The sequence below is a fragment of the Ursus americanus genome, chromosome 2 (genome assembly GCF_024610735.1).
Source record: "Ursus americanus isolate L20-20 chromosome 2, mUrsAme1.1.p, whole genome shotgun sequence".
Classification (NCBI taxonomy): domain Eukaryota; kingdom Metazoa; phylum Chordata; class Mammalia; order Carnivora; family Ursidae; genus Ursus; species Ursus americanus.
This window is the reverse complement of record NC_142128.1, coordinates 29,286,235-29,312,607: the sequence shown is the minus strand read 5'-3', so window position 1 is coordinate 29,312,607 and position 26,373 is coordinate 29,286,235. Positions and strand designations below refer to the sequence as shown.

At 37.1% G+C, this 26,373-nt stretch overlaps 1 protein-coding gene across 9 annotated transcripts in view; it reads left to right on the top strand.

The window, feature by feature from the left end:
* MRTFB (myocardin related transcription factor B) overlaps positions 1–26,373 on the top strand; it is a 263,944-nt gene that overhangs the window by 131,544 nt on the left and 106,027 nt on the right. For all 9 annotated transcript variants that reach the window (XR_015727978.1, XM_045776055.2, XM_087870349.1 and 6 more), the window contains one exon: positions 12,800–13,015. Coding sequence is in view for 8 of the 9 variants with exons in the window: in XM_045776055.2 (XP_045632011.2) it covers positions 12,862–13,015 (154 nt within the window). In the remaining variant the exon portion in view is untranslated. The remainder of the gene's footprint in view (positions 1–12,799; positions 13,016–26,373) is intronic.

Sequence of the window (26,373 nt, the reverse complement as noted above, 5' to 3'; positions counted from 1 at the left end):
CATCCTAATTATTAAACTGAGTATGGACAGATTGGATAAAGTATTTCCTTCTGCAGTTTTTCTCCCAATGAGAAACTGAGAGGTGAGTGTTATTTATATAAAAATATAAACAGGTTTGGCTTTGAATTCTTGATATCCTTAAGAAATTTCATTTAGAAGACAATACAGAAATAACAATATATTATTACAAAAGTATTTTCATATATACAGTTGGTGAGAGTTCTTTAATTAGTAAATAAATTTTGAGCTCTAACATTAGCTATTTAACAAATTGCCACCAGGAGCTTTGGAGGAAGAATAGGTAATATAAAATAACTCAGCACTGATATCATTAATTTAACCAACCCCAGCACAAAATTCTGTTTCTCAAAATGCATTTGACTTGAAATTTTCAACTTGTTTGATCATGGGACTTAATAGTAAATATGCTTCTGATGTAGGGAATTACTTTGTGTATGTGATTAACATTGTCTTTGAACTTCCTGATTCAAGTTTTATCTTGTCTGAATTTCGAGATTTATTTTTACTGGCTGTTAGCCAGGTGTTTTCCTGATGTTTGTAATTCAGGGGAGCTTTAAAGGGCAGGGACAACGGTTTTACTGTTGCTGGATCATTTTTTGTTGAGTATATTTGGATATTCTATCTGTCTGCATTTTGCTGGTTTTATATTAAATGTATTAATTTTGATATTGATATCCTTTGGATTCCTTGATTATTTAGTTTCCTTTATATAGCATTGATTATATAGCCTTTATTTACTAACATCTCATGTGAATTTGTCATTAGGAACAGTATGGTACAGTGGAAAAAGATTTGGCTTGACACTTCACTCAGTTCAAAACAGATGTTAGCATTGATTTTGAGACTACCTTAGCTCAAGAGCCCAGCATCTTTTAAAATACAAGGTTATTATTGGTGCTATCTTGATTCCATTCAGAAAAAAAGGATATGAATGAATCAATAGATGAACAAGAGGTCTCTCATTTTTGTTTTGGTGTTTTCGTTTTGTCTTGTTTTCTGTCTCTGATGTAGTATCTGACTATGAAGTAGTTTGGTTTTTGAGAACAGAAGCTATATTCCAGGTTGATCTTTCTAGTGTTGTGTTGTGCTTTGACCTACTGCTGGATAATTGTTGGATTAATTTCATTTTGCTTTATGGATATATAGGGTATTAACTCCATACTCATTCATTGTGTCAGTTATAGATGAGTTAGTATTTTATCACACTTTCTCTAGTTAAAGCTAAATGATTGCTTTACTTTTATAAGTAAATTATGACCCAATGAAAGAATCCATTCTAATGCCATTTCTTTAACATCTCAATTAGAGGCTATTGGATGGACAGTGTTTTTTATGTTTGATGTTAGATTCCAGTTTCAAAAGAACATTATCAAGCAGTTAAGTGGTTATTGGGTGACAGCTTACAAATTTGGTAGTAGAATGGGGGAATAGATAGAGTCTATACTCAATCAAAAATGTTCATGAATATTAAGTTAAAAATTTTTTGAACACTTATTCTTTTCCTTTTGCTACATTTTGTAAAGATTTTCTTAGCTTATAATTTTCTTAATTTGGAGGAATGTGTGGGAGTTTAAGGTGATCATAATGTCAAGGAATAATAGGTTGAAAAAAATTCTTCAAAATGAAGAAAAAATAATACTGCATGAAAATATTTTAAAGTCTCATGCCTAAAGGATCTTCCAGATCATCAACACTAATGTTCAGAGTTTGTACATCTTACCATTATAAGGGCACTATGGTACCGGTATCTTAGCATTAGTTTACTGTGGACAGATTTTATTTTATATGAATAAATAATTTGAAATGAAATTCATAGCTTTGAAAAAAATCTAGGAGCCATTTTTTAATATTCTGTAGTGAAACAGATCATTTTACATGTAATGTACCTACCTAACACACGTTTTTTGAGTTTTCTTTATTTTCTTTTTCTTCTTCTTTTTTTTTTTTTTTTTACGTTAATATAGTCATTTCAGCCTTCTCAGGCTTCTTGTTTGCCTGACCTTTTTCTTTCCATTTTCCTCCATCCTATTTATGCCTTCATATTTAAAGTGGGTCACTTATAGGCATACATTTTTAGACTTTTAAAATCCATTCTGTCATTCTCTGTCTTTTAATCATAATGTTAGTCCATGTACATTTAATATAACTATTGATAAATAAGATTTTGTTGTACTATTTTACTCTTTGCCCTTGTTTGTCCCATCTCTTTTATTGTTTCTCTGTTACTTCTTTTTAGGTCAATTGAGTATTTTTAGAGTTCCTTTTTAATTTCCATATTGGCTTTTGAGCTAAAACTATTTGTATTTTTTTAATGGTTGCTCTGGGAATTACAATATATGACTTTAACTTCTCAGTATACTTCAAGTTAAAATTGTACACCTCTCTTATAATGTATAGAAATGTAATAATGTTGTGATAGTTAACCTTTCCCCATCCTTTTTGCTATTGTCATATGCAGTACAAATACATACATTATAGGCCCCATAAGCATAGTGTTATAAATATTACTTTGAATAGTAATAAGAAAGCAGGAGGAAAAACAAGTCTTTGGCTTTTATCTACATGTTTACCATTTCTAATGCTTTTCATTCCTCTGATCCAAGTTTCTATCTGGCATCACTTCCCTTCAGCCTGAAGAAATTCTTTTAAGCATTTCTTGTAGTGTGTGTCTTCTGGTGACAATTCTGCCTTCATTATTAAAGAGTATTTTTGTTGGATATGGAATTCTGGATGGACAGTTGTAGACTGTGGATTTTGTGAGGTTCCCTCTTAACAATATTGTTTTATTTCAGCAATTAACTTAGCTGAACTCACTTTCACACACTCCCTTTCCTGTGGTGAGCAGCAACTGAAATCTCAGTTCTGTTTTTTGTTTTGTTTTGTTTTGTTTTTTCCCTTAGCTGGGTTGTTGGGAGTCTGCATTGCATGTGCATCAGTTAGGGGTCAGCCAGAGCCGTGGGCAGAGTTCATACACAGAATTTAGGACCTTCTCTTCTGTGGCTCATTCTTTTCTGGGAACTAAATATAGTCAAGAAGTAGATCCACATATATGTTGTCAGCTGGTTTGCAATAAGGGTGCAAAGGCAATTTATTGGAGAAAAGATAACCTTTCAACAAATGGTATTGGAACAATCATGTACCTTTATGCCAAAAACCAAAAACTTTGATTCATATCTCACAGCATATACAAAAATTAATTCAGAGCAGATCATAGACTTAAATGTAAAACATAAAACTGTGAAACATCTAGAAGAAAACATAGTAGATAATCTTTGTGACCTTAGGTTAATCACAGGTTTCTTAGCTACAACACTAAAAACATGATTCAGAAAAGAAAAAATTGATAGGTCGGACTTCATCATATTAAAAACATGTGCTTTTTATAAAAAACTATTAAGAGAATTAAAAGCCATGGACTGGGAGAAAATATTTGCAAATCATATATCTGATAAGGGACTTTTGTCCAGAATATATATAAAGAACTCTCAAAACAATAATAAGAAAAATAAACCTCCGAATTTTAAATAGGAACAGAAGATTGGATCAGATACTTAACCAGAGAGGATACACAGATGGCAAATAAGCACATTAAAAGATGCTCAACTTCATTAGGGAAATACAAATTATAATACAAATCACAGTGATAAGGGGCTCAAGATGGTAGCATAGGAAGACCCTAAACTCCCTTCTTCCTAGAGACACAACAGGTTTACAGCTACATAGGGAATAATTTTTCTCTGAAAAGGACCTGAGAACTAGATAAACAATAGCCTCCACAACAAAAGACAGAGGATGCATCAAGAAGGGTAGGAGGAGCAGCCAGACAGGGTTACCCCATAGTAGGAGGGATCCCTCTAATGCAGAACACTCCCTCGAAGAGTGAAAGGATTTTGCCTCACACCGGGTGCCCCAACCCTGGGGGCCAGCACCAGAAAGACAAGCCCCCAAAATGTCTGGGTTTGAAAATCAGTGGTAATTAAGACCAGAAGAATCCTAGAACTACGGGGAATGGAGATCCTGCTCTTAAAGGTCTTGTATGCAAATCCATTCATTCCGAGATCCAGCATAGAAGCAACAGATTGAAAAGCACCTAGACCGTAAGTGAGGGAGACCCACTTAACTAATTTAAAGTCCTACTTACTAATTACCACTTTATTTGGGGACAGAAATACTGGTAGAGCCATTTTTGCAATCTTATCCTAACTTGCTGGTGACTGAGCTGACCGGTGCTATTTTTGGTGCCCTGTCTCTAGCTTGCTAGCACCAGGGTGTGCTCTTCCCTACCCCATGTTGTAACTGGGCTAGGAAAGTGCCCCATGCCCCACCCACCCTGCTCAGCATTCCAGCAGCAACAGGATTGGGTGAACGCCCTGAGCCCCCACCACCCCACGCAAAGACCAAAGCCACAAGTAGGAAAGGCAAGCAGCTCAAACCCCTCCCTCCCTGTGCAGTGGCTGAACTGCAACCAGGATGGGTGAGTGCCCTGAGCTCCACCCTTCACACACAGCAACCACATCCCTAAAATCAATGGCAGGCACTCAAAACCCATACAAGGGACACACACAGAGTGCCTGGTTCAGGTAGCCAGAGGAGATTGTGCTTCTGGGCCACATGGCAAAGCTCCTGCACAAGACCATGTTTTCAAGACTCAGGTATTTGTTTTGCCTAATAATGTAGACAGAGAGACAGGCAAAATGAGAAGCCAGAGAAATATGTTCCAAACCAAAGAACAAGGCTAATCCCTAGAAAGAGACCTTAATAAAACAGAGATAAGCAACCTACCTGATAAAAAGTTCAGAGTAATGGTCATAAAGATGCTCACTGATCTCAGAAGAGTGAATGAACACAGAACTTCAACAAAGAGATAGGAAATATAAGAAACTACCAAACAAAAGTTATAACAGAAATGAGAAATACTCTAGAGTGGTTCAACAGCAGAATGGATGAAGCAGAAGTATGACTGTGTGAGCTGGAAGACAAAGAAATGGGAAACACCCAGACAGAGCAGCAAAATGAAGAAAAGAATTGTAAAAAGTGAGGATACCTTAAGGGATCTCTGGGACAACCTCATGCATACTAACATTCACATTATAAGGGTTCTAGAAGGAGAAGAGAGAGAAAAGACTAAAAAAATTATTTGAAGTGGAGCACCGTGGTGACTTGGTGACTCTTGTTTTTGGCCCAGGTCATGATCTCTGGGTCCTGGGATTGAGGCCCCCCACCCCGGTCAGGCTTCACAGTCATTGGGGTGTCTGCTTAAGGATTCTCTCTCCCCCTCTCCCTGCCCCCCCACCCATGCACGTGCTCTTGCACATGCTCTCAAATAAATAAATCTCTAAAAAGAAAAGTTCAGGATAGAATCTTAAAAGCAGTAAGAGAAGAGCAACATGTTTCATATGAGGGAAACCCCATAAGGCTATCAGCAGGTTTTTCACCAGAAACTTTACAGGCCATAAGGGAGTGACATGATGTATTCAAAGTGCTGAAAAGAAAAAAAAACCTGCCAACCAAGAATTCTCTACCTGGCAAGGTTATCATTCATAATTGAAGGAGAGATTAAGAGTATTCCAGAAAAGCAAAACTTGAAGGGATTCATCACCACTAAACCAACCTTATAAGAAATGTTAAAAGGACTTCTCTAAACTCTGAAGGAAAGGCACTAAAACGAAAATATAAAAAAGTGGGGTGCCTGGGTGGCACAGTCGCTTAAGTGTTTGACTCTTGGTTTCATCACAGGGTCATGGGATTGAGCCCTGCATCAGGCTCCACACTCAGTGCACAACCTGTTTAAGACCCCCCCCAAATACATAAATCTTTAAAAAAAGGGAAGAAAAGAAAATATATGAAAGGAAAAGTTCCACCAGGAAAGGTAAATAAATGATTAAAGTAGTGGATCAGCCACTTATAAAGCCAGTCTGAAAGTTAAAAAAACAACAGTAGTTTAATTAAAAGTAAGGGATATATAAAATAAAAAGATATGAGATGTGATATCAAATATATAAAACATGGAGTGGGGAGTAAAAATAAAGATTTGGAATGCATTAAAAATTAAATTACTATCAAAATTAACAAGTCTGGAAACAACAGATGTTGTCTAGGATGCAGAGAAAGGGGAACCCTCTTATATTGTTGGTTGGCAGCTACTCTGGAAAACAGTATGGAGTTTCCTCAAAAAGTTAAAAATAGATCTTCCCTGTGACCCAGCAATTGAACTACTAGGTATTTATTCAAAAGATACAAACATAGTGATCTGAAGGGGTGCATGTACCCCAATGTTTATAGCAGCAATGCCCACAATAGCCAAACTATGGAAAGAGCCCAGATGTCCATCAACAGATGAATGGATAAACAAGATGTGTGTGTGTGTGTGTGTGTGTGTGTGTGCGCGCGCGCGCACATGTGCTCATGATGGTATATTATTCAACCATCAAAAAGAATGAAATCTTGCCATTTGCAATGACATGAGTAGACCTAGAGGGTATTATGCTAAGCAAAATAAGTCAGAGAAAGACAAATACCATATGATTTCACTCATTTGTGGAATTTAAGAAACAACTGATGAGCATAGGGAAAGGAAAGGAAAATAAAATAAGATGAAAATAGAGAAGGAGGCAAACCATAAGAGATGCTAAACTCTACGAAACAAACTGAGGGTTGCTGGAGGGGAGGTGGGGGGGAAAGGAGTAATTGGGTGATGGACTTTAAGGAGGGCATTTGATGTAATGAGCACTGAGTGTTATATGCACGAAATTCTACCCCTGAAACTAATAATACAGTATATGTTAGCTAAATTGAGTTTAAATAAAGAATTTTTTAAGAATTAAGTTACCATCAACCTAAAAGAGACTGTATATACATAAGATGTTGTGTGCGAACCTCACGGTAACCACAAAGAAGAAACTTAATATGCAGAAGACAAAGAGAAAGGAATCTAAGCATAACGCTAAAGAAAACAATCAAACCACAGAGAAGAGAGAGAGAGAAAAAAGGAACAGAGAGGAAATACAAAAACAGCCAGAAAACAGTGAACAAAATGGCAATAAGTACATACTTATTAATAATTGCTTTATTTTTTTAAAGATTTATTTATTTATTTTTAGAGGCAGAGAACGAGTGTGTGTGAGCAGGGGGAAGGGCAGATGGAGAGGGAGAGAGAGAATTTCAAGCAGACTCCCCGCTGAGTGCAGAGCCCGACACGGGGCTCAACCCCATTACCCTGAGATCATGACCTGAGCAAAATCAAGAGTCAGACACTTAACCAACTGAGCCACCCAGGCGCCCCATGATTGCTTTAAATGTAAATGGTTTAAATGCACCAACCAAAAGACAGGTGGCCGAATGGATAGAGAAGAACAAGAATTTTCTACATACTGCCCACAGGATACTCACTTCAAATGTAAAGACACACACAGACTGCAAGTGAAGGGATGGAAAAAGATACATACCATACAAATGGAAATGAAAAGAAAGCTGGGGTAGTTATTTCAGACAAAATAGAATTTAAAAGACTGTAACAGGAGATAAAGAAGGGCATTACATAATGATAATGGAGTAAATTCAACAAGAGGATATAACATTTGTAAAAATGTATGTACACAACATGGGAGAACCTAAATCTATAAAGCAAATATTAACAGACATAAAAGAAATAGTAATACCGTAATAGTAAGAGACTTTATTTTTTTTTCTTTTTAACTTCTTATTTTAATTCTAGTTAACATACAATGTTCTGTTAGTTTCAGGTATACAATGTAGTGTTTCAGCAATTTCATACATCACCTGGTGCTCTTCACAAGTACACTCCTTAATCAGTAGTAGTGGACTTTAGTACCCCATATATATCAACAGATCATCCAGACAGAAAATCAATAAGGAAACAGTGGCCTAAAATGACACATTAGACCAGACGGACTTAATAGATACATACAGAACATTCCACCCAAAACCAGAATATGTGTTCTTTTCAAGTGCACATGGAGCATTCTCCAGGGTAGATCACATGGTAGGCTACAAAACCAGTCTCAATAAATTTAAGAAGACTGAAATCATATCAAGCATCTTTTCCAACCACAACAGCGTGAAACTAGAAGTCAATTACATGAAGTCAATTACATGAAGAAAACTGGAAAAAAAAAACCCACAAACACATGGAGACTAAACAACATGCTATTGTTTAATAATTGGTCAACAAAGAAATCAAAGAGGAAATTAAAAAAATACCTAGAGACAAATGAAAATGGAAACACAGCATTCCAAATCTTTGGGACGCAGCAAAACTAGTTCTAAGAGGGAATTTTGTAGTGATACAGGCCTACCTCAAGAAACAAGAAAAATATCAAATAATCTACTTTACATTTAAAGAAACTAGAAAAACAAGAACCAAAGTTAGTAGAAGGAAGGAAATAATATAGATCAGAGTGTGTGTGTGGGGGAATGAAATACACATGCACACACACACACACCAAGTAGAAAAGATTAATGAAACTAAGAGCTGCTTCTTTGAAAAGATAAACAAAATCAACAAACCTTGAGCAAAACTCATCAAGAAAAAAAGAGGATGGCCCAAATAAGTAAAATCAGAAATGAAAAAGAAGAAATTACAACGGGTACCACAGAAATAATAAGTAAATACTATGAGCAATTCTATGCCAACAAATACGTAGAAGAAATGGATAAGTGCCTGGAAACATGCAGTCTTCCAAAATTGAATCGTAAAGGTAGAGAAAATCTGAATAGACCACTTACTAACAATGAAATTTGAATCAGTAATCAAAAAACTACCAACAAAAGTCCAAGTGCAGATGACTTCACAGATGAATTCTACCAAACATTTAAATTATCCCAGAAATTATTCCCAAAAATTGAAGAGGAAGAAACACTTTCAAATTATTCCCCCAAAAATGAATACTTCAAACCTATTTTATAAGGCCAGCTTTACCCTGACACCAAAACCAGACAAAGATACCACAAAAAAACAGAAAATTACAGGCCAACATTCCCAATGAACACAGATGCAAAAATCTTCAACAAAATCTTAGCAAACATTAAACAAATGTTTAATGAAAACATTAAAAGGGATAGTACACCATGACCAAGTGGAGTTCATTCCAGAAATACAAAGATGATTTAACATCTGCAAATCAATCAACATGATGTAGCACATTAATAAAATAAAGGATAAAGTTATATAATCATCTCAATAGGTACAGAAAAAGCATTTGACAAAATCCAGTATCCATTTGTGATAAAAACTCTCAACAAAGTAGATATAGAGAGACGATACCTCAACATAATAAATGCAATTTATGACAAACGCACAGCTAACATCATAATGGGTGAAAAGATGAAATTTTTTTCTCGAAGATCAGAAGCAAGACAAGGATGTCTACTCTTGCCACTTTTATTCAACATAGTATTTGAAGTCCTAGCCACAGCTATTGGACGAGAAAAAGAAAAGCATCCAAATTGGTAAGGAAGAAGTAAAACTGTCACTGTTTGCTGGTGATATGATCCTATGTAGAAAACCTTAAAGACTCCACCAAAAACCTATCAGAACTAATAAATGCAGTAAAGTTACAGGATACAAAAGTAATATACAGAAATTTGTTGCATTTCTACACCCTCATAATGAACTAACAGAAATTAAGAAGGTAACCCTATTTACAGTTGCATCAAAAACAGTAAAATAACCTAGAATAAATTTAACCAAGAAAGTGAAAAACCTATACTCTGAAAACTATAAAACAGTGATGAAAGAAATTGAAGGTGACATAAATAAATGGAAAGATATGCTGTGCTTTGGGGTTGGAAAAATTAAAATTATGAAAATGTCCATAATACCCAAAGCAGTCTACAAATCAACCAATTCACTGAAATCCCTATCAAAATTCCAATGGCATTTTTCACAGAATTGAAACAAACTGAAAGTTTTGTATGGAACAATGAAAGACCCCAAATAACCAAAGCAATTTTGGGAAAGAGAACAAATCTGGAGGTATCATACTTTGGAATTTCAAACTGTACTGAAAGCAGTAGTAATCAAAACAGTATGGTACTGGCATAAAAACAGACAAAGATCAGTGGAACAGAATAGAGAGAACAGAAGTAAACCCACACCTCTGTGGTCAATTAACTTATATAAAGGAGACAAGAACACACAGTGGGGAAAAGACAGTCTTTTCAATAAACGGTGTTGGGAAAATTGGACAGCTATGTGTGAAAGAATGAAACCGGACTGCTTTCTTATACCGTACACAAAAATAAACACAAAATGGGTTAAAGGCGTAAATGTAAGACCTGAAACCATAAAACTCCTAGAAGAAAACATAGGCAGTAAGCTCTTTGACATCAGTCTTAGCGATATTTTTTTGGATATGGCTCCTTAGGCAAGGGCATCAAAACCAAAAATAAACAAATGGGACCACATCAAACTGCAAAGCTTTTGCAGAGTGAAGGAGACCATAAACAAAATGAAAAGGCAGCCTGCTGATTGGGAGAAGATCACTGTAAGCCATATATCTGATAATGTGTTGATATCCAAAATATATCAAGAACTCATACAATTCAATAATAACAACAGAACAACCCCATTAAAAAATGGACAGAGGACCTGAATAGACAGTTTTCCGAAGATGACATACAGATGGCCAACAAGCACATGAAAAGATGTTGAACATCACTAATCACCAGGGAAATGCAAATCAGAAGCACAATGAGATACCACCTCATACTAGTCAGAATGGCTATCATCAAAAATGCGAGAAATAACAAGTGTTGGTGAGGATGTGGAGAAAGGGGATCCCTTGTGTACCGTTGATGGGAATGTAAATTAGGGCAGCCACTGCAGAAAACAGTATGGAGGTTCCTCAAAAAATTAAAAATAGAATCACCATATGATCCAGGAATTCCACCTCTGGGTATTTATCTAAAGAAAATGAAAAAACTAATTCAAAAAGATATATGTACTACCTTTATGCTTATTGCAATATTATTTACAGGTTCCAAGACATAGAAGTAACCCAAATGTCCATCAATAGATGATAAATGGATAAAGAAGGTTGTGTGTAGGTGTGTGGTATTACTCAGCCACAAAAAAGAATGAAATCTTGTCTTCTGTGACAACATAGTAGGACCTCAAGGATATCATGCGGAGTGAGGTCAGAGAAAGGCAAACCCTGTATGATTTCACTTATAGGTGGAATCTAAAAAAAACAACCTCATAGATATAGAGAACAAACTGGTGGCTGTGTGGGGGAGGGGGAACTGGCAGAATAGGTGAAGGCAATTAAGAGGTAAAGACTTTCAGTTATAAAATAAATAAGTCTCAGAGATGTAATATGTGGCATAGGGACTGTAGTCAGTAATATTATAATTTTGTATGGTGACAGATGGTAACTAGACCTAGTGTGATCATTCTGTAATATATAAAAATATCAAATTCCTGTCTTGTTCATCTGAAACTGGTATAATATCGCAAGTGTAATTCAATAAGTTAAGTAATACATAAATAAATAAAACCACATTGAGTTACCATTTCACACCCACTGAAATAATTAAAATGAAAAAGATTGATCGTAAGTGTTGGCAAGGATATGGAACAAGTGGAATTCTCATTTGCTAGTAAGAATGCAGGATGGCATAACCACTTTGGGAAATACTTTGTTAGTTTCTTTAAAATTTAAATACTCAGTTGCCATACGATCCACTCATTTTACTCCTAGGTATTCATGCAAGAGAAGCGAAAGCATATATCCATACAAATACTTGAACGAGAATGTTCATAGCATTTTTATTTGTAATAGGAGCTGGAAACAACAGTGTTGGGACAGTATCCATCAGTAGGTGAGTGGGTCAATGGGCTGTGATAGCGAATGCTACTAAGCAGGCAGCAGTTTGTGAGATGTTTCACCCCTGCATAATGTGGCTCACCACCCTTTTAGCTTTCAGCCTTCAGTAAGCTTTCTTACTATGCACTGCTCAGCCCCTAAGCCAGAGTCATGGATCGAGGGTTTCATTGTGGCTTTGGTATTTCTGTTACCGATTTCTGTTTTAGTCAGAATGGGCCAGGTTATGCTGTAATAATAAATAACCCCAAATCTCAGTGGCTTAAAGGTTTGTTTCTGTGGCATGAACTGTATGTCCATTGTGCTGTAGGCAGGAGTTCTGTTCCCATGCTGAGGGAGGAGTCCTTATCTGAAACATTGCTGGGCGCTGTGAATGTTGACTTACTGTAAAATTGTTTGATACCAGACTGAGATTATGAGTGGGGGGGGAGGGCAGAGGGAGAGGGAGAAGCAGACTCCCCACTGAGCAGGGAGCCCGATGCAGGGCTTGATCCCAGGACCCCGATATCATGACCTAAGCCGAAGGCAGACACTTAACTGACTGAGCCACCCAGGCAGCCCTGATTTGTAGGAGTCTAGATAGATTTTCAAGCTAGACTGCCTTTTTTCCCCATCGTCATTAGATGACTTTCGTCTTATTTTAGAATGCATTAAAATCTTTAATGACACCAATAACTATAACTTTCTTTAATCCACAGTAGAAAAAATTATATAAAATACCTTTCAACTTGTATTTACCTGGTAAGTGCTGTTTTAGATGGGAAGTCTATTCCTGTGTGTTGGATAAAGAATCCAAGATCCAGGGAAGATAAATGACTTGGCAGTTGCTACACAGCAGTGAAGCTGGACTAGAACCCAGAATTTCCATTTTAATATTTTTGTGTAAATTGGAGAAAGATAAATGTACCATCTGCTTACATGTTTTTACTTGACAGTCTCTTCAGCAGGCCACATTTAAGAGAGGTCTTGGACGCCCGTCGCCAGTGGCTGGAGCACGATGGATCCCCCAGGGGTACTAGACGCCGAGGATGAGCTGGGGCCATTAGCCCATCTTGCCCCAAGTCCTCAAAGTGAAGCTGTTGCGCACGAATTCCAGGAGCTGTCCTTGCAGCCCAGCCAGCACCTGCCCCCTCTGAATGAGAGGAAGAACGGTGAGTTCTTCTGCATGTGCAGTGGGGACTGGATTTAAAGACTCCCGTCTTTGTGGGCCCAGTTAATTCCTGTTTGGTAGTGATTTTTTTTTTTTTTTTTTTTTTTGTCAGTTACATTGGGCAGCCTGTCACGGAAGGGAGAGCCTCAGGGGTTACTGGCTGGTTTTGAGTAACAGGCAGACTTTCACTTTGCCTTCAGTTCTTTCATTATTTCCCCACTAAGTATCTGGTAGAAGTATTCTTCTTGGAAACAAGCTCTAGATGCAACCATTTTAGCACCAGATTTCATGCTAGGCTGGCAGTGGAGGGTAGCTTCCTGCACTGATGCCAGGGAAGATGGACTGTGGCTTGGACTAGACTCCTCCCCTTTCCCCATCTCCAATTTGTTGCACCTTAATTTCAGAATTGACAAAATTTAAGCTATCTTAATGATCACTAGGAAAGTAAGAATTTCTTATTTGAGTATTTTTCTATGAATGGGTATAGGATATGATCACATTGTCAGTCTTTGCCTGTCGTTATGTACAAAGTGAATATTTTCTATTCATTTGGTATCTGTTCAGGAACTTTTCATTGATCCCAGAGGCTTGCCAGAGTCTCCGGAAAACACAACATTTTAAATGTAATTACATTAAATGTAATTTTAATGTAAATGGATAAGGACAGATGATATACACTTAATTTTAATGCTTAAAGCAAAAACTAACAAATGTAAAAATGCTAAAATTTACAAACACATCAAGCATATATATTAAAAGGGGCCACATGAAGAATTTCAACTGAATTTATTGTGCTTTCTACAGTTCTGATGGGTTTTACATTTACAAATATACTTTTTTAAACTTTTAGTTTTAAAAGCCAGAAGAAAGAAAACCTTTCCCTTCTAGAACACTTCCTTATGTACCTTGTTACTTATTTTTCTGGGTTCTGTTTCCCAGTCCTTTTCATTATTGGCTTTATCTTATGCAGGAAAATGATATGCTGCAGTTCTTCGATCTTTAGTACATGTGTTTGGAGTGTACTTGTTCTCCCTTTGAATAAGCCTCTGGTACTTGTTCTTGGGCATAACCCTTGTCGAGTGTGAGTGGTGTAAAGCAACATTTTGGCTCAGGTGCTGTCAGGCCTTTCAGGAGGCTGTGCTTGACAATGGCTTTAGAACCTGTAGAATTAGGGGCCTTCATTTCTAAGACAGTGGCTGACAGAGTATGACCATATTTACTAAAGCATGACTAAATGTCATCTAATTCACACGGTACCTTTGGACCTGTGTAATGTTCAGATTATTATCCTCAAAAAAAAATACGAGTTGTGCTGGTATAAAATTACAATAACACACAGTAACTCAAGACAGTGGTCATTTGTAGCGGAGGAGGGAAATGTGTTGGGAAAGTTTATACTTTGTGGTGATTTACTTGATAAAGCACACCACATTCTCTTGCAAGAGTGTTGTCTTGAATATGTATGCCTGAATATAAGGTTAGCCTGAGTATTAAGTAGTCTCCCCATATAAACTTTTAGAAAGATGGAGTAAAAGGTAAAAATTTTAATTGAGTAATTTAGTTACATGTACATAATTAAAATGACATTTCATGAAACTGCAATAATATAGAAGGATTGCTCTAGTCACACTCATATTTCATAGAACCGTCTTGCTCAGATTCTATCTATGAATCTTTGTGGGAAGTGCTTTTTTTTTTTTTTTATCATCATCAGAACCCCTTGGCATCATCCATCTAGCACTAAAATCCGGGGTGTATCTTCATTTCTGTCTCTTTTGTCTTGAGTTACAGTAGTTTTTGAGTTCACGCATGATCTGAAACTGGAGATTTTATGTCTAGACCACAAGCATCATTGACAGAACAGTGGGGTTGAGTGCGTGCCTGCGTGCGTACGTGTGTATCTTACGGTTGTATGTTCACAGTCTCTATAACATAATCACTCGTGTGATTTGTGATTGGTCATAACATTCTATGGGGCTGTGGTTCCTATTTTAGAATATAATTATCTGTTTTGTTTTGTGTGAGTAGGTAACACATTCACTGCCCTAAAATGTACAGTGTACAAACGGGTCATAGCGAAAAGTAGGTCACCTCCCAGTCTTTCCCCTTAGCTACCTAGTTACTTCCTCAGAATTAACTACTGTTATTTGTATCCTTTCTGACAGAATAGCATTTGACGACTTTTTTAAAAGCAGTTTTTCAAAGTCTCGTTTGTAACAACACTCAGTACTTTCAATTTTAAGGTTATAACCTAGGACTAATTATTAATGTGTTGACTTTTTCTTCCCCCCTTTTATGATTCTACTAAGATATTTTTATAAACATCCTAAAACTAGCTTTGAATAAAGTTAATTTTTGAGCAAATATGTTTTCCTCAGATACTTTTTTGTTCACTATTAAGTACATGAAAAAACATCTTATAATCTGAGATGCTACGTAAAGACTCAAATAGCAGACAGTCTCCTCTCTTCTAGGAAGTGCCTTCAGGAAGTTAAAAACCTTACCTTATATTCAGGCATACACTCTGATTTCAGGCCTATGCTATATTAGCCTGATTTGCATATATATTCCAAGGCGTACATGGAATCCTTGTACAGCTATCAGAATCTACCTTTTTGATAGTTGTATGAGTAGAGTGGAATCACGTGAAGCAATAGGGAGATACAAGAACCATAACTGTCTTACCTTACTGACATTTCCACGTTTATTCTTCATTTTTAAAGTATTCTTAATGCCACATTTAGGTCATATCATACATAAAATGTAGATCTTGGCTTCAAAATTAATTAATACAAAGTACTGTTAGATTATTATGAAACAGTCAAATTTAGGTATTTCCTTGGTGATTGTGTTTCATTGTTAGTCTTAAGCATTTGAATTTCACTTGTTTGAGTTCTTTCCTCTTCCAATTGGGGAAATTGAAGATATTTCAGTTTGGATTAGTGTGTTAGAAGGATCATGTCACCAAACAGTTTATAAATAAACCTAATGAGGACAAAGAAGTTGACATCTAAGCAGTAATGCCAGGGTCTTCCCTTATCTTTGACCAATATTTATGTTGGTAGTGTAGCGGAATAGCAGAATATTCCTACTATTGCAGTAAATGTAAAAGATGCTTACTAAAGATAAGCTAGGGTTTTTCTTGATTCCTGAACATGGCCAAAATAATTCCATAACTAGTGGTACCTCAAAAGTAAGGCAATCAATTGGACCATTAATTCTTCCCAACAAGCAAGTCCTTAGTAGAGGAAGTGTGGATATGCAGTGATGGACCTTTACTAAAACAATGCATAACATTCCTTCAGATGGTAAACACAGACAGTAAAAGGGAAATCAGTCCAAGGGACGGTTACTTGTTTATTGTCAAACTAGGGAAAGCTCAGGTGCTGTAAGTTGAATCTAGCTTTATAAAGGCAAGGAAAGACAAAGTAGTTGGAAACAACATGCCTGAAAGAGCTTCAGCTTTTTGCCCTGTGCCCCCACTTAGAGGAGACCACGAGTAGGAAGCTTATAGTTGTATGTCCTGAGGTCATTTGCGAGACTGATAAGTAGGCTGGTTGATGAATTTAAGCTTTTAAGTCATTGCCAGCATTATCATGCAGTAAAGCAGATAAGTTGACATAGATTCCCCCTTTTTAAAAACAGTTTGGTATTTTAATACTTCTTGGTACAGCTCTGAAGATGAGGCTCAATCCTGTAAACATGGCCACAGATACACCACAGGCCAGCTGTCAGTAGTATCAAGTAGGTGGAAAAATAGTATCTGCCACTTTTCTCTTCCTGTATTAACAGGCTTTTTCAAACTATTTACTTTGAAATAGTCAGCATGTTTTTAGACCTCAGAAAAGAGGAGACTTCTTTGTTATTCTTATCTTAAACTTTGGTATTTCTAGTGTTACTGCAGTGGTTGGGTTTTTGAGTTGATGGTCCCATTTTGAATTTTTATTCCTAAGGTTTTCCACCCATAAAATTTATCACAGTAAAACAGTTGTAGACCATCTCTTGTTCTGTTCTAGAATGATCATACTAGAGAGAAAATAATTCATTTAAAAGTTTTTTGCACACAGGGGAACACAAGGTAGTTCTTTGCATTGGATTCAATACAGGAATTAATACATTTGCAGACAGTCAGATGAACTTTGCTTACCATGGAACCCAGCCAAAGAAAATTGCTTGCCTCGTACAATGGAAAATAAATGGTATTAGTTCACAGCTGGTCTTTTCTTCATGTTTTACTTTGGAAACATTTCCCCACTCCTCGTTAACCTGTTAGGCGTACTGGCACTCCAGGTGTTTAAATGCACAAAGGTGATGAGTATTTGTCTGGAACAGAACCCTGTTTCTTAGAGTGTACATGAGATGGTATGGCCTACTGGAGATTGGTGAGGAAAAGGGAGAATATTTCTGTTTTTCTCTGGAGCAGACAACCAGACATAATATTCTCAGAGTATCATAAATGGGAAGGCAATGAATAGATGCTAAATAACCAGATTCTTGCTTTCCCTTTCTGTAACTGGAGGAAATAGAAATGAATAATTTTCTATAAAATCCCCTTGTCTTAGCTTTACTATTAACATATTTAGGATCTTGAATATTTAAAATTCTCAATGATGTTAATAAACAGTGTAATACATTTAGATAATTTCTTTTTCTGCTTTCAGGAGGTACTTCAGAGTACTTAGACGGAGAAGAGAAATATATACAATTTCCTTAATTAATCTCCCTTCGTTGCTAATATGCTTTTAAAAATTAAGCTTTACACATTAATATTAAACACAATTAGGAAGTTTAAAAGCCAACTGTGAACCCCCTGACAACTGCAAATGAAATTCTTGATTAATTGTGGTAGCTTTCCTATTCTTTTTGTTTGTGACAATCTCTTGAACCTTTCAAAATGAAAACGAAGTCATATAAGTAGCTTAAAGGTGAGGTACTCTCTTTCGCAATATTCTTCACCACGTCTCCTATTAAATAGCATGTTTTGTTTCACAATGTAAATAAGCATCTATAACCTTGTCCACCTTCTTTTTTGTTCTCTGGGTTTCTTGTTTAGACAGTTTTGCTGTTAGGAGGATTTAGTCTGCTTCAATGCATTGCAGAACACACCCAGGCAGGGTGTGGGTGAAGGCAGGGAGGGGGCTGGGCATTAATTTACACCCTCCCATTTGCAGCTGGCAGTGTCAGAACAGTACCATAGGCATCCTTCGGTTGTTGCTGAGGGGGTAGATGGAGCTTACAGTTCACAAGTACATCAGCAAGACTGTAGGCCCAGGTTAGCACACCTGAAGCCCCATTGTGAGTTATTTATCCAGTTTTTAACTTGTGTCCTCTTGCAGAAATGCTCTTGGAATGTCAACAATTGCCATATTTATTAAAAGTAAGATTTAGAACATAATAATAATTACCAGTTTAATCTAGCATGAGGCCACATTGTCTTAAAATTATAGAAATATTTGCCTAAAATTTTTATAAGGGTTTTCTAAAGTTGCTGGCGTCATAGAAGTACACCATTTCTTATGTAGATTGAATTAATTTTTGTAAAACTAGAGTCCACCGTATGACTTACATTAGGCGCTGGACCAGCAAAGAGACTGAAACTGATTTATTAAGAAACAGTCTTTCCTGTCCTTCAGAACATAATTTTAAAAGATGACATTATATAATATAAAGGATTAGTTAATAAATATCACTCAACTACAACACCCTAGCTACTTAGACCTTTTAAGACTACTTGTAATTAAATAGTTGGCTTATAATTAGACCCTGTGGTAGGCTGAGAGACTTTGTTAAAATTAAGTTTGGGCTCTTTCTTGCCTGTGTGCCCCACCTAACCCAACCATGGGGACCTCTTTTAGCCAGAAAGGAAGAGGAAGGATAAATGTGGGATACCTGCTCTCTACTGTGACTCCGAAGGAGCCTGATAAATAAAGGGAGTATACTGGGAAAAAGCGAACCATGATTTTGCATCCTTTGTTATTTTCTGTTATCAGTAATAAGGCACTATTTAGACAGAAAGCAACAAGACAAATATGTTGGAGTAACAAATGTTTTGGAATTTTCTCTTTGGTTTGTAGTTAATAATCACCCTAATTAGCAAATATCATACCCAGTGTTTTTCTAACTCCTTTAAGTTAATCCATACTGTTGGCTACCCTCACCTGCTGCCCTCACTATTATTAACAGGAAGTGTAGTCTTTTGGGAGTCAGGACTCCAGTCTCCTCTGCTGACTCAGTCTGTGAGCATGGGTAAGTCTTGGAAGCTCTCTGTGTCACGGTATGCCCATTGTAATATCCGTATGGTAGCTTTCAGCCCATGTGTCTCTCTCTGGCTGCCCTTCCTCATTGCATCATGTGTTCTTATATCTCATTATCACTTCTGCCTTGTGCTGTTCATTGGGCAGCAGAACCAGAAAGAATGGAAGATAACTTCCATCTCAGGTAACAGATGGAATTTTCCATAGATACAAATTAAAAATGTCACTGTTTATTACGTTCCTCGCAGATGTATTATTAAACATACATGCCAGCTCGCCCAATTAGTTAGACTTCCCCCCATATTTAAAAAGAAAGAGCAATTGACTCAATTGTGTTATCCTAAAAAAACCTGTATCTAATTTAGGATATGCAGTATCTTCCTGTTCGTGGTATTTAAGGGTTGGCAGGTATGTGTTAACATTTTTGTAATAGCATCAGACTATCAATTAAAAGACAGTATTCTAGTTTTTTTTTAAAGCCCAAGTTATTCATGTTCTTTTCTGGTCATTTATGTTGTTGTTTTCATTAAGGAAATGCTAATAGTTGGGTGTCTGTTTCATAAAACCTAAGTTTTTGATACATGATCTCTGTGTTTAATGAAGATACAAGAAAAGCAAAAAGTCTGATTTACAATTTGCCTTTGGTTCTTGTTGACTAGTTAAAAAAACTAACAAATACTAGAATTTGTTAGTACTCTCTGCAGATTTGAGATTCCTAGCTAAAAAAGAGGAGACCCTCTTTGACAGAAGCCATGCTCCTGACGTAGTAGTGAAGAAGCGTATTGACCGGGCTCCTTGATCAAAGTGCCAGCAAGTAGTGTATAAGGGAAAAGTTTGCCGTATCTGAATACCCAGTTCTCCAAAATATTTTTAAAAATCCATATTTCGAGAGTGGAAATAGGGATTATTTTACTATTAGAAAACATTTACTGAGTGATCATTGTGTCTCCTACCCTAGATTGATTCTTAGATTTTAAGCCTCTAGTGCAATATGTTGGCAGTTCAGAATGTACTGTACTCGCCTAAAATTGTTGGACACGTGGATCCTTGAAAGTAATTCCTTCAGCTGTATACAGAAAATGAATTCAGAGATGATTGTCGCAGATAACTGAGAGGAAGAGAACCTGATTTAAAGGAAGAGGGCTATGAAAAAAAAAAAGAAAAGAAAAAAGAGAGAAGGAGGTCTGTGGGGTCAAGCGCAGAGCCTGCTCTGTTGGGCTAGCCATGTGGTGTCAGGCCACACAAAGTCCGTGTCTTTAATCCGTAAATAGGAATCATGTTAGATGTACCTCATAAGTTACTGAGAGGCTTAAAATAATAGAGTTCTTATTCTAACTAGCATGTGCGTGGTGCATCGTAAGTACGCGGGTCCAGGTACCCAGCACTGCCTGCTTGATGTAAAAACCCTGCGAAAGAGGCAACGTGCACCATGGTTAAGAGCACCAACTCTGGAGCCGCCCTGTCCATGTCTAGGTCATGGCTGCACCATTCCTGACTGTGTGAACTGAGGCAAATGACTTCTCTTCCCCTTGCCTCACTTTTCTCGTCTGCAAAATGGGGATCTTACTAGCACGTGCTTCATAGAGTTGCTTTGAGGATGAAATGAGTTCATGTAAGTCAAGCATTTAGAACAATGAGCAAAATAATTAGCACTTTGTAACTGTTTGTTATGGTCATGTATGTTTTGAGAACACAATACGGTTGACCCTTGAACAACATGGGTTTGAACTGCACGGGTCCATGTGTATGCAGATTGTTTCTGACAGATACAGTACAGTCCTGTAAGTGTATTTTCTCTTCTGTATGATTTTCTTAATAACATTTTTTTCTCTAGCTTTATCGTAAGAGTACAGCATATAATACAGATAACTTACCGATTATGTGTGAATTAACTCTTTACGTCATCTCTAAGGTTTCCAGTCTACAGTAGGCTCTTAAGTTTTGGGGAGGTCAAAAGTTATTCATGAATTTCGACCCCCATGCTGTCTTTCAATTCATACTATGTGAGTACAGCTTTTCGGGATTCCACCACGATGTTTTATAACTTAGAGTTTCTTTCAATAGGCCCAGTCATTTTTGCCCCCATTTTCTGCAAGTATTTCTTTTTAAAGATGTCAAAATGACATGCAGTTTCTTAATGTCTCTCCATGTACCTTCATAACATTTGAAGAGCAGCTTATCTGATGAGAGCTAAGAGGGCAGATGTAGTAGGCACTGATTTCCCATGAAGTTTGTCTCTCTCGTTGGTACTGCCAGTTCCCACAATCCTAGCATTCCCTGGGCATCAGTCAGTGTCTGCAAGGAATGATTTTCAAATATTAAAGCATGTGAAAAGACAAACAGGCCAAAACTCAGAGCTCTCTAGGGACTATGACCTCCAAAACAGACTCTGTTCTGACATTTTCACAGGCTGCTGGAAGGAATTCCAGCAGGGCCATTCCATTTGGTAAACTCCTAAACAAACCCTCTGTCATCAAGGACTGATTTATAGATTTTTCTCCTTCTTATGTACTTGTTCTGAAGAGATTAGGATAGTAGATATGGCTGCTTAGATGCTTTTAAGGCATTTGATGTATATGATAAGTATTATACAGAGGACTTCTGGTATTTTGAAGTAATAAAACAGTTATTTGCTATGTTTAAAGAGATTTCTTGCTCTGAGTTGACTTTTAAATTCTTTCTCTTTTTCGTTTTGATTCCAGGAAATCTGTGTCATAATCACATCTTGCAATTAAAATGTTTTCATTCTGAACCCAATTATTTAACAAAGAAATGGATTAAATTTGGGAATGACCTTTTCAAAAATAAATATATATGTATACAATGACTTGTTTCTCAATAACCTTTGGCATGTGTGCAAACAAACAGTTCTAGTGTTATAGAATATTATTCTGTGAAATCTTGGTGTGATGGCAGTTGTTTAGATGATGCTTTAAGGTCACTTAAGTGGGGGGGCAGATCTATAAGTTGTTTTTCAGTTAATCTGAATTCTTTTAAAATACTCTATTATGTATTATTACACATTTCTTACCAAAAATAACATAGTGCAAAAAATAAACAAGAAGGGCAGAACCCAAGAGATTTAGAGCCTGAACAACCTAAGGAAATGGGTAATTAGGATTTATTTGGTTTGTAGTTGGCCTCAAATGCTACCAGCCTCGTGGTTGTCCCAGTCTGGGGTCTGTGAGTGGTTATGTATGAAATTCCAGGTCTGAACAGCATTCTGCATTTGAAGGGTCAAGTTTGTTGAGGGGTTTTGTGTGATTTCTTTACTTCTTTGCTTGTTTCTTTTCAATGAGTTAATCCTTTGGGTGAAAGTACAAAGTTTTAAGTATTAAACAAAAGAATCCTACACAATCAAAACTTTCCTATGAGTTGATATCTGATTCTGTTTTCAGATTATAATATGTTTTGAACAGAGTTTGAAATGGGACACAGGAAGTAACTTGGTATATGATTTCACCCAAGCCTCCTAATGTCAGTAGTACAAATAAAACTCATTTTATTATGTTCTAGTAACGCATCAGAAACCCAGGATATTTTAGAGGTCTCCTTGGTAAAATAAAATGGAAACAAAAGTGAAGTAATAAGGTGCTTAGTAATTGGTCACAAGTAGTTATTGAAAGTACTAAAGAATTATGTGCCTCTTGACTGATGTATAAAATATATATGATGATAAAGACCTATGTGCTCTTATTACTGTTTTTCTCAAGCCAAGAATAACAAAGTGATATTTAACTAGACATACTCTTAATATGAGAAAGTATTACTTTTCTAATTTATTTTTCTAACAGAGATGTTTCTGTCTCTCACTATCAGTTACAGTTAGTCTCTTCGTCTTTCAAAAAAATGGAGTTTGATTAACTTGCTGATAAACTAGTGAAATCTCTGGCTGCATAATTATATGCTTGTTTGTTTGTGCATAGAATTGGAGTAGCTGCTTGATTGCTTGCAGAATGCTTTTAGAACCCTCAACAGAAACAAAATGTTTACACCTTCAAAAATTTGAAGATTTTATTTGGACACCCAAGTATAATTGGAGGTTTTCCAGATCAAAGAATTTGAACTTTCACCAAGCAGATCAAGTTAGGATTGGGAAAACTGAAATTTAAAGAAATCCAAGAACTTAGTCCTAAACTCTGAACTTCAGAACCTAATGATTTTAGTGCTTTGATTTTTGGTCTATTACATGATGTAATAGTATACTCTATGTAACATGTACTTTCTCTTAAAAATGTATACATTTTTTAAATTACCATGGATGTTTCATGTATCCTTGAGGGTGGAATGGTATATAAATGTCAGTTAGGTCCAGTTGGTTTATAAGGTTGTTCAAGTCATATATTCTTACTGATTTTCTTTTTTCTTGGTTCTGTCAATTGCTCAGAGAGGTATGTTGAAAACCCCAACTAATATTGTAGATTTGTTTATTTCTCCTTTCAATATTTTTTTCCTTCATGTATTTTGAGGGCCTATTATGTGTTCTTGATGGATTGATCCCTTTACATTATGAAATCCCTCCATCCTTGGTAATGATCCTTTTCCCAAAGTCTACTTTGTTTGGTACTAATATAGCCCCTCTAAGTTTCTTATGCATTGTGTGATATATTTTTTCCCAGCTTTTACCTTTAACCTATCTGACCTTTATATTTAAAGTACCTTTCTTGATAGATAGCATAGAGCATGATATTTCTTTTTTTAATCTAGTCCAACAGTCTCTGTCTTTCAACTGCAATGTTTAGATAGTCTCCATTTAAGGTAATTATTGATTTACTTGGCATTTTAGTTATCTGTAGCTGTGTAACAAATGACTTCATATCGTAGCAGCTTAACACAAGACACATTCATCATCTCACCATTTTTTTTAGGTCAGAAATTGAGGCACAGCTTAGCTGGGTACCTCTGCCTCACAGTCTTTGATGAGCCTGCAGTCAGGTGTCAGCCAAGGCTGGGGTTTCATCTGAAGGTCCAACTGGGGAAGGATCTGCTTGTAACCTTTGTTACATTGTTGCTGGCAAGATTCAGTTCCTTGAGGGCTATTGGTCCAAGGCCCTCATTTCCTTGCTGGCTGCTGGCTGGAAGCCACCCCCGTTCTTGCCACATGGGCCTCTCCAACATGGCATTTTACTTTGTCAAAGCCAGTAAGAGAGAAGTCTGCCTGCAAAACAAAAGTGATTTTTTTTTTTTTGCAACATTTCCTCAACGTTGCCCTATTCTATCGTTTAGAAGCAAGTTATTCAAGAGGAGAGGACTATACAAGACCGTAGAGGCCACCTACCACAGTTGAGTTTAGATCTATCATTTTGCTGCATGTTGTATTTGTCCAGTCTGTTCCTCAATCCTCTTTTCTTGCCTCTTTTTTTTTTTTTTTGGTTAATTCTTTTTTTAGTATTTTGTTTATTTTTGCAACATCCTATTAGCTATACTTTTTCAAACGTTCACTGATCTTTTTTAATGAAGGTCTAATATGCTGCTAATCCTATCCAGTAAAATGTTTACCTTAGATAGTTTATTTTTATTTCTGTAAATTCCATTTTGTTCTTTTTTTTTTTTACATTGTCCATTTCTCTCATCACTATATTCATTTTCCTTTAAAAACTTGTACATAATTATGGCTGTTAATTCAATTTTTTTCTGTCATTTTTGGGTCTGTTTTTATTGACACATTTTTCTCAAAAGACACTTTCCTCCCTCTTGGCAAGTAGTCTACTAATTTGTTACTGGATGTAGCATTGTGAGTGTTACATTGCCGAGCGGCTGCATTTTGTTTTGGTTGTCTTCCTTTAAAGTGTTGGGGCTTCGCTTTGGTTAGAGTGTTGGAGTTTTGGATCACTCTCAAGGCCTTTGTCAAGCTTCGTTAGGAAAGATAGAAAGTAGTAGTCACACCAGGGGTGGTGCCTTTAGTACTAGACCTTTGACCCCCTTTGGAATCTCTACGGAATGCCCCACTGAAGGAATGCCCCGGGAGATCTTTTTGTTCAGGCTAGTTAGAGCTCGGGCATCTCCCAACCTTGCATGCACTTTGGGAGTTGTTTATCTTCCAGTTCCCCGGTCATTTCTTGCCCAGCCTTGTGAAACTTCACCATGGGCACATATGGTTCAGGACTCAGCAGAGACTCCAGGGCGCCCCTTTGTAGCTTTCTGGAGCTCTTTTTCAGCATGAGCCCTCCTGTTCAGAAATCTGCACTGCAGCTCCCGGCTGTCGCCGCTTCCCCATAGCTCCCTCTCTGGCTCCCCAGTGCCGCAAGCCTCACTAGCTCTGTTTGAGGGCTTGTACTCACAGTCTGGAAATTGCCTCCTGGCAGAAAGCTCTGGCTGCTAGGAGGCTCATCTCAGTTGTTCCCTTTTCCCTAGGAGTCATAGTGCCGCACTGCCCATGTCCCAGTGTGGGAAAGCCATTGTTTGATGACTGGAGATTTAACACACAGCCCGTGTTTTTCCACGAAGACATGTATCCTCTCCGAACGCCCTGTACCTCTGCTTTCTGACTGGACTGCCGAGGTGCCGCTTTGTGTCTGGACCACCCCCCCCCCCTCAAACACGCAGACCCTGCTGAGCTCAGCAGGCTGCTCCCGGCTTGTGGGTTAAAGGCCAAGGCTGATAGTCATGGGGGCGCTTACGTCAGCCAGCTTTCCAGCTTTTGCTGTTGGCGCAGGATGGTGAGCAAGATTATCATGAAAGACAACAAGTGAGGGCCCCTTGGACAGCTCGGAGCCAGTGGCATAGGTACTCAGTTGTTCAAGAAGTCATCGTGCTTCGGTGGGGGACCTCAGGGAGGAAAGGATTCACACGTTGGCAGAATCCATTCGTCCTTAATAAAGAAATGATTATATATTATTTTCTCTTCACAGAAATGTTGAAATTAAGAAAACATCTCTTTGCCCCAGTATTTGAATTTGATTCAGTTTGGCAAAAGAGTCAGCCTTTAGAAGATTTAGCAAATATAAAGATTACATTTTTCTTCTCACATGTATATTAATGGGAATTTTCTTGTCAAGAATATCTAGTTCTATTAAGTGAAAAAGCATAGAATTAAATTGTAGATTCGCCATGAGTGCAACTCACCATCCTCTCTGCATTGTCCCATCAGCCCCTCCTGTGCCTT